The sequence below is a fragment of the Procambarus clarkii genome, chromosome 24, assembly GCF_040958095.1.
Source record: "Procambarus clarkii isolate CNS0578487 chromosome 24, FALCON_Pclarkii_2.0, whole genome shotgun sequence".
In the NCBI taxonomy this organism is placed as follows: Eukaryota; Metazoa; Arthropoda; class Malacostraca; order Decapoda; family Cambaridae; genus Procambarus; species Procambarus clarkii.
This window is the reverse complement of record NC_091173.1, coordinates 4,527,097-4,542,525: the sequence shown is the minus strand read 5'-3', so window position 1 is coordinate 4,542,525 and position 15,429 is coordinate 4,527,097. Positions and strand designations below refer to the sequence as shown.

The 15,429-nt window shown below is 45.3% G+C and overlaps 1 protein-coding gene across 4 annotated transcripts in view; it reads left to right on the top strand.

Moving 5' to 3' along the window:
- vir (VIR_N domain-containing protein) overlaps window positions 1-15,429 on the top strand; it is a 274,658-nt gene that overhangs the window by 186,207 nt on the left and 73,022 nt on the right. For all 4 annotated transcript variants that reach the window (XM_069330494.1, XM_069330493.1, XM_069330492.1 and 1 more), the window contains 3 exons: window positions 6,879-7,137; window positions 7,496-8,599; window positions 11,068-11,927. In XM_069330494.1, coding sequence (XP_069186595.1) covers window positions 6,879-7,137; window positions 7,496-8,599; window positions 11,068-11,927 — 2,223 coding nt within the window. The remainder of the gene's footprint in view (window positions 1-6,878; window positions 7,138-7,495; window positions 8,600-11,067; window positions 11,928-15,429) is intronic.

Genomic DNA, 15,429 nt, shown 5'->3' with positions numbered 1-15,429 from the left:
GGCGGAGGACTTGCGCGCTCGGGGCCTTTTGTGTTCGGCCTTGCGGTTCTTTTCCCTCCTGGAGCTGTCTTCGGATTGGCTCGTGGAGGATGTGGGGACGCTTGGGTCAGTCCCGGGGTCCGGCACCTTGTCCTCGGCTGCGCGTTCGTCGGCTGCCTTGTTGAAGCTGTTCACGCCGATTTTGCGGGATGCGGTTTCCCTGTTCTATGCTTCCCGTCTCGCGTGTCGGCAGGCGGTGCTGGGTTCCTCCGTGGAATCTGCTTGGGCTCTGGCTCTTAGGCGTTCTTCACCTTTTTGTCCTCTCCTGTTTGGGGAGTCGGCTGTGGCGCAGTTTATTCAGGCTGCGTCGGCGGCTTGTCGTCCGATGTCGGACTTGTTGGTTTTCCGGGGGTCCCGGGGTGGGTCTTCCCGGAAAGGTCGTGCCAGGGCTCGGGGTTCCTCTCGTCGTGGTAGGCCTCTGGTGTCAGGTTTGGGGTTGGCTCCTCCTGCGGACCCTCCCTCATCTGGTCGGCGCGGTGTTCGCGCTGTGCGGGGTTCTGGGTCTCGTAAGGGTCGCCGGCCCTTTCGCGGTTTGCCCCTTTGACGGGGCGATGGGGGGGCGGCTTGCGTTGTTCGCCCGCGCCTGGTCCCACAATTCGTGGGCCTTTCGGGTCGTGTCTCGCGGCCTGCGGTGGCGTTGGGTGGCCCCTCCCCCCTTTGGGGGGTCGGGGCTGGCAGGGCAGGGTTCTTCCCCTGCGCTCTGTCGAGTCGTCTTGGAGTGGGTACGCTTGGGCGTCGTCGATACGACGTCGTCCCTCAGATGGGTTTCCCGTCTGTTTCCGGTTCCGAAACGGGACTGCGCGGACCTGCGGTTCATTCTGGACTTGTCCCGTCTGAACCCCTGGGTTCATTGCCCCTCCTTTCGGATGACTACGCTGTCTCAGGTTCGGCTCCTCTTGGAGCCGGGAGCTTGGATGGTGTCCCTGGACCTCCGGGACGCTTATTGGCATGTCCCGATTCATCCGCGGTTCAGGGACTGGCTCGGTTTTGTAGTGGGGCGTCTGAGTTACCGCTTTCGTTGTCTCCCTTTCGGGTTGAACCTGGCACCTCGCGTGTTCACACGCCTTACACGGGTTGTGGTGGCTCGTTTGCGTCTCCTAGGTGTTCGGGTGTTGGCCTACCTCGACGACTGGCTGGTTTGGGCTCCCAGCCAGTCAGCTTGCTTGCTAGCCAGGGATTTGGTTCTTTCCCAGCTCGCCGGGTTCGGGTTCTTGGTGAACTGGAGGAAGTCCCATCTGGTTCCCTCTCAGGTTCGGACTTGGCTGGGTCTCGTGTGGGACTCTCGAACCGCCTCCTTGTCTCTCCCTCCGGAGTCTCTCCTGCGGCTGCGGTCCCGCCTTCGTCTGTTTCTGGAGGGCCCTCGGGTCACCCGGCGGTTGCTCGAGGGGCTGTGCGGGAGCCTGAACTTCGCGATGGTGGTCTACCCGCCGAGTCGGATTTGGCTTCGACGGCTGTTCTGGTTCCTTCGGGGTTCCCCCTTCCGCCTCTCTCGCGATCGCAGAGTTCGACCCCCGGGGGACTTGCGTCGGTTGCTGCGTCACCGGCTTCCTCTTCGGGTTTTTCGGGGTTCAGTGCCTTGGCGCCTACCCGAGCCCTCGCTCGATGTGTACACGGATGCGTCGTCTCTCGGCTGGGGTTTTGTGACCAGTGCTCACCAGGCCGGCCAGGGGCGTTGGGATCCGTCCTTCCGTCGAGCTCACAGTACGGTGCGGGAGTTCGCGGCAGTGTGGTTTGCTCTGGGGAGGATTCGGGTGGCCCGCGGATCGACGATTCGGCTCCATTCGGACTGCTCTCCGGTGGTTCATTGCCTGAACCGCGGGGGTTCGATGCGGTCCTTGTCTCTTTGGGGTTGGTCGCTTCGGGTGACTCGTCTGCTGAGTTCTCGGGGTTTGGCTCTCCTGGCGGTTCACGTACGGGGCGTGTCCAACGTCTTGGCCGACGCCCTGTCTCGCTTCGTTCCCCTCTCCACGGAGTGGACGGTCGACGACGAGTCCTTCCGTTGGCTTTGCCAGACGTTCGGGTGCCCCGAGGTGGACCTCTTCGCGTCGGCGTGGTCGCGGCGTCTTCCAGTTTATACGGCGCCCTTCCCCGATTGCGAGGCCGTCGGGGTCGATGCCTTTCGGCTCGACTGGTCGAGGTGGGGGTTCCTGTACCTCTTTCCCCCGGTTCGGCTGTTGCTCCAGGTCCTGACTCGCTTAGAGACTTACCGGGGGAGAGTTGTCCTTCTGGCCCCTTGGTGGCCGGCCCAGCCTTGGTTTCAGGCGCTGGTTGCTTGGTGTCCGAACCCGAGGGTTTTCCCGCGGCTCCGCCTCTTTCAGCAGATCGGGCCGGTACGTCACGTAGCTGGTTCGATCTTCTCCTCGAGTCTTCGCGTATGGTTTTTTTGACTCGAGTCTATCATCATCTCTATGGTGATCAGGTGGCCTCCTTGTTGGTGTCCCACCTGAGGGCTTCTTCTCGGCGGCAATATGAAGTTTCCTGGCGGTCCTTCCGTTTCTTTTTGCGTCTTCGTCGTCTTAGCTCCTTGTCTGTTCGGGTGGTCTTGTCCTTCCTCTCGTGGTTGTTTCAGGACCGTCATCTTATGCCTAACACTGTCGCTTCGTATCGTGCGGCGCTGGCGGAGCCGCTTCAGCTTGCTTTCGGTATCGATGTTACGTCTGCGCCATTTCGCAAGCTGTCTCGTGCATTGTTTCACCTCCGGCCTGCTCATGCGTCGCCTGAGCCGTCCTGGTCTTTGGACAGAGTGCTCGCTCTCCTTTCATCTCCTCGTTTCGTTGTGGCCCCTTCGGTCCAGGATTGTTTTTCCAAGGCACTTTTCTTGTTGGCTTTGGCCTCTGGGGGTCAGGTAGGGGAGCTTCATGCTCTCCTCCGGCGCAGGGGTTTCTGCTCTTTTGGTCGTGGTGATAGTTTTGTTCGTTTGCAGCCGTCTCCTTCTTTTCTGGCGAAGAATGAGACTGCTGCGTTCCGGAGGGGTCCATGGGTGGTTGATGCTTGGTTGGTCAGGCCGGGGGTGCATCATGTTTTGTGTCCGGTTGCGGCGCTTCGTCGTTATTTGCGCGCCACAGCTTCTGTGTCCGGGGACGCGCTGTGGGTTGATCCGGTTTCCCTTCTTCCCTGTTCTTGGGTTCGGGTCTCTCAGGTCGTCCGCAGGGTTATTAGGTCCAGCCAGCCTGTGGTCTATCCCCGTGCCCATGACGTTCGTAAGTTCGCGGCTCTTGCTGCCGTCTTTGGGAATATGTCTTGGTCTGATATTCGGGCGCGGGGATTTTGGCGGTCGAACAGGGTCCTGGCTGCTCGTTACCTTGTGAATGTCCCTGGGCCTCGTCGGGCCTGTGTTGCTTTGGGTCGGCGGTTGCAGCCAGTTGTCTCGGCTTCGAGTTGAGGGGTGAGCGACGACCGCCTCCCGGGTAAGTCCCTCTTTTTCTGTCTGTGGGTAGTTAGCTCCGGGGAGCCGACGGGGCTCCCCCCAGAAAACCAGCGTTGAATGTAATGAAACGCCATTTTCTGGGTGAGTCCCGGAGGCTCCCCGGCATCCCTCCCTCCCTCCGGTCGGCGTTTTTTCGCGTTTTTGACATCCAGCCTCAAGAACTGAGGTGTGGGTAGCCGGCGCGGGGGGTCTGGGACTCCCCCTTCCCCCTCCCGGGGAGGGGGGAGCTGCGCAGACAGCGGCGCGGCAGTGTGTGACGTCACACTAGTTTGCTTGTTTTCGGTTCGGGGAGTTCTATTCACTAGTTCGGTTTTAGGTAGCAATTTTAACCAGAATAGGGGTTTGTTTTGGGGCGCTTACCTTTCTGGGTGCCTGTTCCGGTCGATGGCAGACATAGAATGCTTCCAACTACACGGGGGCTTCTATAGGCCATTGCTCCCCTTGCCTCTCTGAGGGGGCCCGGTTCTGGCCGTGGTCCCCGGTAGGCCTAAGAACTCCATACACATGACTGATGCCAAAGTCTGACATTAGCATATCAGCCTGGGATAGCTCCGGGGAGCTCCGGGACTCACCCAGAAAATGGCGTTTCATTACATTCAACGCTGGTTTTTTGGGTATTCTGTCTCTCTGTTCGGTCTTCGGTTGCAATTTCTCACCATGTGGTATCTGTTTTGTTATGCCTATCTTTCTGGGTGCTAGTCCCTGGTTGATGGCAGACATGGAATGCTCCCAAACACATGGGGGTGTTTGTAGGCCATTGCTCCCTGTGCCTCTGAGAGGGCCAGGTTCTGGCTCGTGGTCTTCGGTAGGCCTAGAACTCCGTTGACTGATGCCTCAGACTAATATACTGTATCATATATCAGTCCAATAGCTCCAGGGAGCTGAATGGGTTCTCCACAGAAAACATTTATATGAATTATTTTATATTACAGTATTTATAATGTAAATATACATTGTATGTATTAATTTAATAAACTGCCTGAGCAATTCTGCTTTGATGCTCTCTATGACAAGATCATTTTATATCCCATTGGACAGGATGATATAGTCTGTTCAGAGTGAAATTCTGCACCAGCCGAAAAAAGATCATTGATGGTAGGGAGTTATTGGTTGAGTTAATGGTTAGTTCCAGTAACCAGCAAAGCTTCCCATCAAGCCTTCCAAAAGTGATTATAACTAATTCATTTATGAACACTCATAATCTCTCCCAATCCTACTTGGCATCACAAGGACCACTGAGTAGTAGTCTTTTGTTCCCACCTGACTGACACCCTTGACTGATACCAGATGATAGCACCCTTACAAACACCACGTCCCTACCGCCAATTTATATCATATTCTCGATTTGTACCCACAATGGTTAGGCAGGCTTAAGACAGGATTCAGTTAAGGGACTTGTTTTAATCTTTATAAACCTAGGTTTCACTGTGCAGTGGGTTTGTATTGTGTACTTACGTTTTGTGTGTGGGTATGGCAAGTCCTATGTGTCATTTGACTTAATTGATGTATAACCCAGAATTTATTTCCTGGTTCTGGTTCTGTTTATGCTTCAGCTGTGGATTCCTTTTCTTGAAGTTCCTCTTACATTTGCTCTTCTCCAGGACTGTGCATTGGTGCTGAGGTACTTTCTCCAGGACTAGGTATTGGGGCTAGGTACTTTCTCCAGGACAGTGCATTAGTGCTTGGTACTTTCTCCAGGACTGTGCATTAGTGCTTGGTACTTTCTCCAGGACTGTGCATTAGTGCTTAGGTATTTTCTCCAGGGAGCCGGTCGGCCGAGCAGACAGCATGCTGGACTTGTGATCCTGCGGTCCTGGGTTCGATCCCAGGCGCCGACGAGAAACAGTGGGCAGAGTTTCTTTCACCCTATGCCCCTGTTACCTAGCAGTAAAATAGGTACCTGAGTGTTAGTCAGCTGTCACGGGCTGCTTCCTGGGGGGTGAAGGCCTGGTCGAGGACCGGGCTGCGGGCACACTAAAAAGCCCCGAAATCATCTCAAGATAACCTCAAGATAAACCTAGGACTAGGTATTGGTGCTAGGTACTTTCTCCAGGACTGTGCATTGGTGTTGAGGTACTTTCTCCAGGACTGTGCATTGGTGCTGAGGTTTTTTCTCCAGGACTAGGCATTGGTGCTTAGGTACTTTCTCCAGGATTGTGCATTGGGGCTAGGTACTTTCTCCAGGACTAGGCATTGGTGCTTAGGTACTTTCTCCAGGACTGTGCATTGGGGCTAGGTACTTTCTCCAGGACTAGGCATTGGTGCTTAGGTACTTTCTCCAGGGCCAGGCATTGGTGCTTAGGTACTTTCTCCTGGACTGTGCATTGGTGCTGAGGTACTTTCTCCAGGACTAGGCATTGGTGCTTAGGTACTTTCTCCAGGACTGTGCATTGGGGCTAGGTACTTTCTCCAGGACTAGGCATTGGTGCTTAGGTACTTTCTCCAGGGCTAGGCATTGGTGCTTAGGTACTTTCTCCAGGACTGTGCATTGGTGCTGAGGTACTTTCTCCAGGACTAGGCATTGGGGCTAGGTACTTTCTCCAGGACTGTGCATTGGGGCTAGGTACTTTCTCCAGGACTAGGCATTGGTGCTGAGGTACTTTCTCTAGGATTAGGCATTGGTGCTGAGGTACTTTCTCCAGGACTAGGCATTGGTGCTGAGGTACTTTCTCCAGGACTAGGCATTGGTGCTGAGGTACTTTCTCCAGGACTAGGCATTGGTGCTGAGGTACTTTCTCCAGGACTAGGCATTGGTGCTGAGGTACTTTCTCCAGGACTAGGCATTGGTGCTGAGGTACTTTCTCCAGGACTAGGCATTGGGGCTAGGTACTCCATTTAGGAAACACTTGATAAGAACCATGTATGGGTGAACTATTTGGGTGGATGGGTGGACAGACCACTTCTTGGTGCAGCCAGATAAGATGCCATTATGAAAAACTACATTAAGTCAAATGTGCCAGCCACCTAAATTATCCCTAAGCTATTCAACATTCCAAAGAATTCTATTGCAACTAGCAAAAGGTTCCTAAAAATCCCCATAATCATTAATGATACCTTGTAATCTATTTGCCAACCAGTAATAACATCTGCAATTGCATTAATTAATTGAATTAACATTAATAGATGTTACCAAGGAGTTAAAGTAACCAGCAAAGCTTCCCGTCACACTAAATGATGATCACCCTACCAAGGACCAACACAAACAAGTCAGGTGAAGCATTGATATAAGTCAATTAGGGACATAATATTATCAGTCTAACTTCACCAGTGACTCAGTGACAGGCGCTCTGGATGTGCCACGGATCTTGCTCGAGGAAGCATCTTAGTGTCTTGCTCAGATAGTAGCTTTTGATGTTTACTCAAAACTTAATTAGTCTTTTATGAAAATATGTAATCCTATGATATGTTCCAGGTGGTTACCCGGCTCAAAACAGTTCCAGTTGCCCAAGAATCCTCATGATCCATACCCGCAGCTATATTTGCTTTTAGATCATGGTGATCTTCTACAGTCATTGGCAATTTTGCTTGGAGCTTTAGGTGCAGTTCAGAATGGCGTTTTGGTTGCTGATATCAAGAGCCTTTTGGAGTGTCTGCTGTCATTTGGTCATGGTATTAAGTATATGGCTGCTCATCCTGAATCATCCACTACCATTGCTAGGAGTTTGACGCAGGTAATTTATAGTTTCCTGTGGTCGTGTGAAAAATAATTGTTGTACTGTATAGCTCTGGTGGACTGAGGAGTGTTATTTCACAACTCCAAGACAAATAGAGGGAAGAATCTGTTCAACAATTTTTTTTTTTTAAATACAGTGCCAAAAATATAGTGTACTATATCTGATAATATTACACAGGATATAAAAATACAATATACTGTAATTAGTGTATATATATACTGTAGTACAAAATGAAGGTAAATGATAATTTTTGTTTGGTTGATGCAGTTTATTTAATAAATTATTTGAATTTGTAAGATTTTGTATTATTGCATATATATGTAAAAGAAAAATCTAATTAGATGTGTTTATCCAGCTAGGAGAGGATGGTCGTGAAGAAGGGAATGAGGACACCTCTTTACATCAGTTGGGAATGCAAATGGTGCACACCTTCCATGCTCTCCAGCAGTTAGATTCCCTGGCACAGTTGGCCACTACCCACAATACCGACTACTCCCAAGCAGTAGTTCATTTCAATGCTTTAACTTCACTTCTTCTTTCGCTGGCTGGCCGGCATGCTGTTACATCGCTGCTGAGTGTTGGAAATAATATAGAAATATTGTTTGCATACCTGAAACTTGGAGCAGGCGATGATCAGGATAATGCACCTACTAGACTTGCTTGCTATGGCTATGCTGTCGACCTCATAGTACTAACTGTGAAATTTTCAGAAAATGTGGAGATGTTAGAACAGTATGGTGGAAAGTTGCTGGAGTTAATAGATTATGAAGAAATACGAGAGGGACCAAAATTGGACGAACATGCTAAACTTTGTGAGATAATTCCTTGGATATCAATAGCAAGATCATCAGAAAATTTCACTTATGATAATTTAGCCAATCTGTCAAACAGTTTAAAAGACCAATTAGAGAAAATAGACAAATTTTCTGGCGAGCTAGTAACCCACTTGCGTATTATTCAATATCTGACTGTACCTAAATATCCTGTATCTAACCTTGCACCTGAGGACCATAATGGTGAACTAATAGAAGAATTAAAGTATAAATATGCGACAGTCCAGCTGTTCGCTGCAGACTGTCACACACATTTAACAAATCTTCTTACTAAGCTCTGTTCTATGTATTCTCAACCATCTGTCTATAGTTCAAATTTTACTTGCTCAGAAGGTGCTATACTTCTGGCAGTAATTCAACCAACATTAATTTTACTTAAGAACATACTTACATATGTTATTCAGGCAAGAAACACAAATTTCAAAGACTTGTCTGCTATTGTTCCTCTTGTGCAAATGTACCTTTTGCTCCAGTCATTTCCCTTGGGATCTCAACACTACAACCAATCCCAAGAGCTACAGCAAGAAATAATTAGCATTTTGTTGGTGTATACACAGCCAGTGTACTCGAAGGCAGAAGGAGAAGAAGTATTGGCCAAAAGTCTCTGGACAAAGATGATGGCTGAAGTAAGTATTTATCTGTATTATTTTTTTCAACTACAATATAAATAATTTTATACAGTACAGTACTGTTTATGATTTGTTTCGTATTTAAAGTTTATATGCTCTGCAAAATGTTTATTTTGTTTAGGATATCTCCTTATGGATGTTTTTGACGCCTTCATATTTATGGATCAAGTCTTCATGGTATTATTAATTATAGGCAGTTGCAGTACATTCAATGTATAGGCAGTTGCTGTACATTTAATGTACATTATATACTGTACATATAATGTATGGGGGGTCGATCAAAATGTCAACTCCTCCACCACTACCAAATTTTTATTTAAGCCAATTTAATATCATCTGGTATGAAGCCATAAAATTTTAATTTGAAAATAAAGTCACGGTCTTTTGATGACTCTCTTCTATAGAATGAAGTAGGCAAGTGGAATGTGGTTTTTTTCTTGAGAAAGAGTGTACAGCTAGCAGGTATCCTAAGTGTAAGAAAGTTGGAAACGATGAAAGAAAGAAAAAGCAAATTATTAAAGAAAGCTTTGGTAAAGTATCGGACAATGTAAGGGAAAATGACTTGCATAATGTGAATGCAAAATTGGTATGTATATTAAAGATGAGATGATGAAAGCTGGAGAAGTTCTGGTTGGTTATAATGTGCTGAAGAGTGAGGAAAGGAAGGCACTGCAAGTTTCAGTGAAAATGTCAGAGGACTTGAGAAAAAATTTAGTGGAAAATATTGCTGCAGAAAAATGTGCCAAATGATGAAATAAAAACAGAGAAATAAAATGTTTTTGAGCTACAAAATGACATCTCTCATGAATCATGCATTAACTGTAAAATGCAGATAAATGGTTCAATTAATTTTTAGCCTATTGGACGGATAGTGATTATATTTGAAATGATGTTGTATGTAGATACATTGGTTCCTCTTTCTTCCTCCCTCATCTCCCCATACACACTATCACCACCACCACAACACCATCACCTCTACCTAAGAATTGGAAAGAATCTTTAATAAGATAGGGATGGTCCAACATGAATGATAAAGATCAGTGTACCTTCAAAAGAAGTCATCTAGTAAAGTATATAAAGTACTGTGAAAGAAAAGATTGGGGGATGGGGGAAGATACAGCCAGTTGTTCATTGACCAATATATGAGAAAGGAAGAATGAGAGGATGGTAAGATAAGTATTGAGGAAAAGCACAGAGGAATGGTCAGAGGGAGAGGAAATAAAGTGAGGTGGGACGATAATGTGAGGCCAGGGGCAAGAGGGGATAACTGACCACATCAAGATAGTGGGCATAAGCAGACTGGCAAGGAAAGAGACCAGGGGAATGAGTGTGAGAAACTAGACCAATGTTCACAAATGCAAGTCTCATTCCTTCAGAAGGAGACTTGCCAAAAGGGAGAATCTACATCTCAGGAAGAGACTAAGTTAGTCCATTAGAAATTAATCGTATAAAATTTTGGAAAACAAATGTAGATGGTCTTACAAATAAAGGGTAAGAACTGCAAGAACAGGTGGCAGAGGAGATGTCTTACTCATACAACAATAATGGAGCTGTGAGGAAACAGATTCCAGATATTACCAACCAACAAGACCCAGAAAATGGCGTTTCATTACATTTAACGCTGGTTTTCTGTGGGGAGCCCCTACGGCTCCCTGAACCCCCAACCACAATGGGGTTTTCCAGGGCCATTGCTTCCTGAAACCTCTCTGAAGGGCCAGGTTCTAGCACTAGTCCCTGGTAGGTCTAAACTCCTTAGCTAATGTCCCGGTCTAATATAACATACATTAGCCCGATAAGCTCCAGGGAGCCTCCGGGGCTCACCCAGAAAATGGCGTTTAATTACATTCAACGCTGATTTTTTAAGAAAAAAAAATGTGACGAACTTAAATGTCGAGAGAGATAATTAGTGTGCCATGTATAAATGGGGAGGTGTGGCATAAAGAGCTAGCTTCACTCATCATAGTCAGTGGTAGGTAAACACTACCACAAGGTAACAATACTTGTATAAGACCACAGTGCCAAAGGGGATGTACGCAATGTTGAAGTGCATAGAGGAGGAGGACAACGACAACATAAAGGAGGAGGCAAGGACAACATTTCCAGATTGAAACAAAATAGGACAAGAGGGTATGGATGAAAACTGTTAACAAGAAGTTATAATACACCTATATGAATAGCTAAAAGAAGAACCCATAGATCTAAAACTGATTACACCATCCTTTCCTCATTATACTCCCTTCACATTATATACTAACTACTTATTATACTTCCTGTTCATATTACATCACCCTGTTATCATTGTACTCCCTGTATTCATCTAAAATGTATATACATACATACATACATACATACATACATACATACATACATACATACATACATACATACATACATACATACATACATACACTGTACATTCCTAAAGTATAATATATTTACTTATGTATTTAATATCTTTTCAACAGGTCTTCAAGTACCTCTTAAGCAGCCCCCACACTTTTATGGGGGTAATCAGCTTGATCATAGAGTTGCTACCACTACCTCTACCTCTTCAAACACGTACTGCACTCTCCGAGGAAGAGTCGTCTCAAATCATTAATCTTCGTAAGCTGTGGAGTGCTCATCTCTATTGTCTCTCACCAAACATCCATGAGATCATTATGCGCTTAGGCCTGACAAGTTTTCCACCTCTGATGCACCTCCTACGTCGAATGTGTATTGCTCTCTCTGACCTTGCTGCCCCAATGGCTCTTCTGGTAGGTCGTGCAACTCTTGATCTTGTTCTTCAGGCACATCGATTGGATCAGCGTGCCTCTGGGGAAGATTTTGGACCTTGTTCTCTACAAACTGGCCGTGTTCTGAATATGCTGGCTCTTTTAGTCTCGCATGCACCTACTAAAGCTGCTGTACTTCACTTACTGCGTGGAGGCTCTCCTACTTTAGCTATAAATGCAGCTAAAGGAGAAGACAAGTATACAGGCTTGGTTGCTCTATGGTGCCGTATCCTTAATGTTGCCGCTAGTGGGTCCCATGCTCATATGCAAGCTCAGGATTGCATAATTACAATTATTCAGTATCTTTGTGATCATGAAAATGCAATGCATGTTCCTCAAGATTCAAGCGTGCAAGAAGGTGAAGCACAAAGTACTGCACCAACAATGCTAACACTAAGTGGTGTCCCAAATAAAGATACCTTAATTCCTATTGTGGATGCATTGATAGACCACTTACGAAACCTTCACAGCTCGCATCAATCGATCCAGCAAGTTCTCCGAGCTCTTATGCATCTCATGGAACACGACTACGGTTTCTACCATATAAAAAGGTATTATTTTATATTTAGTGTTTTTTATTTTTTGTTTTCAAGTTTTATGGTTAGCGTTCTGGGATTTAGCTTTAGATATATCAATAGTGAGCAAGTGAAGAATGTAGCACAAGTATACAATATTCATGGTTGAAGAGATCACATAGTTGCTGGCAACGATGTTAAGAAACATGACGTTAAGAACAAACTTATTTGTTGATAATGTTGTGCTTGTAAGTCCTTCATGAAATCTAAGAGAGATGCACATGGCTGGTGCTTATTATTATTGGGTCACAGTGGGAGAGGGGGATAGGTGGGTAAGGGGCAGTGAGACCACCAAGGTGATGGTTATAGTTTTCCAGATTAAGAAAAGCATCTAGTTCTTGCTTTGTTTATTTAGCAATAGCCATGTTGATGGCATTATCAACTCTAGGTAAAAACAAAAGGTACTGTAAGTGAAAAGAAAAGAGAATCAGTATAATATTATGAATCTGACATAAATAATACTAAATGGTACACTATTGTGCATATTATGCTCAAGCCTTGTATTCATCCCCTATTAAAGTACAGTAAATCTACATTCTTCAAATTAATTCAATCAGGTGGTCTTGCATTCCTTCCTGAGCATCTCAATAGGGGATTAAGAACTGGTATTTGTATGGAAAATTCCTCCGTATTATTGACTTCTGATTCATTAGTGTTATTCCCTTCCCCATGCACTGTTACATTTCCATTTGAAGTTGTAATACACTTTTATTATTCAATCACTTTTGTATCCTTATATGGTATAAATAGTCACTTTGGTATCCCTATTTGGCAATTCAGCACCCCTTGGATTTTCAAAATTCCCAGTAAACCTTTGCATAAGTAGATCAGCATGTCTTTTTCCAAATAATATTTCAAAAAGTCTGAAATTGCATTTTGAAATTCCTACACCTTAAGACTTCCATAATATTCCCTTCCTCCCAGGACTTACCTGTTCCAGCACTAATTATATATACTGCAACCCTATCTTTAAATACAACCTTGTCTCCCTGAAACAACTGATTAGCAAGATTAGTTAGTTTTCTTTTCCAGAACTTGCTTTTACTGCTTCAATTTACACTTCAAAGTGCCTATTAACCCTTAACATGCTAGGGGTATAATATCCTTTCTTCCCCACAGGCGCATGTAATTTTGAAAAAAAAAAAATATTTTTTCTTCCTAACCTGTTAATTTGTGTTCACAGATCACGGGAAAATAATAAAAAAATCGTAAGTGGCATATATTGCCCGCTATAGGGCGGGGAAGTCTGGCAAAAAATAGGCGCTGACTCAGCATACGTCCCAGGCGGTCTGTTGTTCGCCAGCTGTCAGGCCGGAATTGCCACAAAGAGATAATTACCTAATTATTTCAATGTCTCTGATTGATTTTTCATAGTTTTTTGCTGTAATATTATTCAATAGTGTGTAGTTTGATATATTTATATAATAAAATGAATGAATCACCGCTGTACTCAAAAGTATGGTGTGCATATTGTTGATTCAATTATGTTCATCAATCAGTGAACAAATACTTTGTCGGTTATTACACTATAAGCACAGGTTATATATAAGTATCTGCATGTTTTGTTCACTATAACGAACCACTAAGTAGCTATTATGAGTCAAAAAGTAACGAGGAGTGACCGCCGTGTACCAGCCAGCCACTCACGCCCTCCCTCAAGTCATCTGACTCCCCCACATTCTCCTCCCATAATACTGTTTTTGCTATAATTCAGTATATACAAACGCTATATATAAGTATCTACATTCGTGTTCACCATAACGAGCCACTAAGTTGGTATGCTGAGTGGCAGTGCCAGTGGCAGCCCGCCACTGGCTGCCACTCCCTCCCTTCCTCACCTGACTTGTCACCATTCTCCACCCACCATACTGTTTTTCTTTTATATACAGACGTTATATATAAGTATTTACATGTTTTGTTCACCATAACTGTACATCTAAGCTTGTATGGTGAGTAAAGGCACAAAGACGTAGGACCTCACACAGTCAGCTGATGGCTGCCGCCCTCAAGGCCAGACGCACTAATATTTCTCCTCCAACAATACTGTGTGGTGTTATTACGCTATATACACACATTATATATAAATATCTACCTGTTTTATTCTCCATACTTGTACAAGTAAACTGGTATGGTGCCCAAAGACCATCGTGGTAACCAGTAAACAACACCGTCATCTGCACGGTGGCGTCGTGCAGACGACGCCACCGCCCTCACCAAAATGGCCGCTCCCAACCTTCTCTTGCTGTTTATACTCTCTATACACACGTTATATATAAGTATCTACATTTGTGTCCACCATAGCGAACCACTAAGCTGGTATGGTGAGTGCAGTCAATAAAAGGTGGCCACACACAGTCAGAAGACATCGCCACCACCCTCCCTCCCACAGCATTACTTCTCCCTCCATGGCGCACAGTGCTAAATATCACCATAATCCTGCTATTATGAGAACCTTGGTCAGTTTTATCAGTCAGGGGTCTTCTGTAATAATATCATCGCTACATAATAGCATGAACAAGTATATTTTGGCATTTTTAGGCGATGCTGTGGTCACAAGCTGAACAGCAGTGCTGTTCGCTCATGCTGCGTGTGTCAGGCTTGGTTGCTCACTCAATACTGAGGCCAATAACACCCGGGAGTTTGGCCCACGATTTTTTTAAAAAATGGCGTCTGTTTACAAGAGACCTGATGAAGGTGTGGTGAACCCCGTGTATCCGCGGGCTGTTTAAATCTTGCGTAGTACTCCAACATGTCATATGACGTGATGCGTAGTTGACTGGAACAACTTCCAACATGTCATATGACGTGATGCGCACTTTAAGGGTTAAACAGCAATTCAAAAGGAGATATACCAGTGGTAGCATTAATAGTTTTCTTTCATTATACGAATATCTGTCTTGTATTATTAGATCCCTAAGTAAAACTTTGTAACCCTTCTCTTAATTAGTATATCTGACTACTCTCTGTCAGCCCATTTGAGGATGCATTATATAGAGCAGGTGCTACAGGTTTTATGCCAGTCTTGCTACCAAAAAAAAAAAAATCACCAGACAAAATAAGGAGCATGAGGTAATTCAGTGATACCAGACAACCCAAAATTACAAATGATCTTAATAAATCACTTGTTACAGTTCATGTTGAATTGCACCAATGAACCTTCAAAAATGAGTGTATTTTTAATGTTATCAGTAAATGGTTTTTAATATCCCTAGGTGTAGCATAATGTATATGAAGAGCATTGGCTAGAATAGTACAGATACTGAAATTTAAGGTTTCTGCAACTTCTTAACACTATCGGTCACTTTGGACCGGACTCTTGTCCATTATTTTTCTCCCGAGTCCTAACTTTGGACCGGACTTGTGTCCACTACAAAAATATTTGTATAAAATTCATTTTTTATCCAATCGACCTCGGGATAGTATCAAAATAAGCGCCTTTAGAATGCGCACAATTTGATACCAAAATGAAAGATGTAAC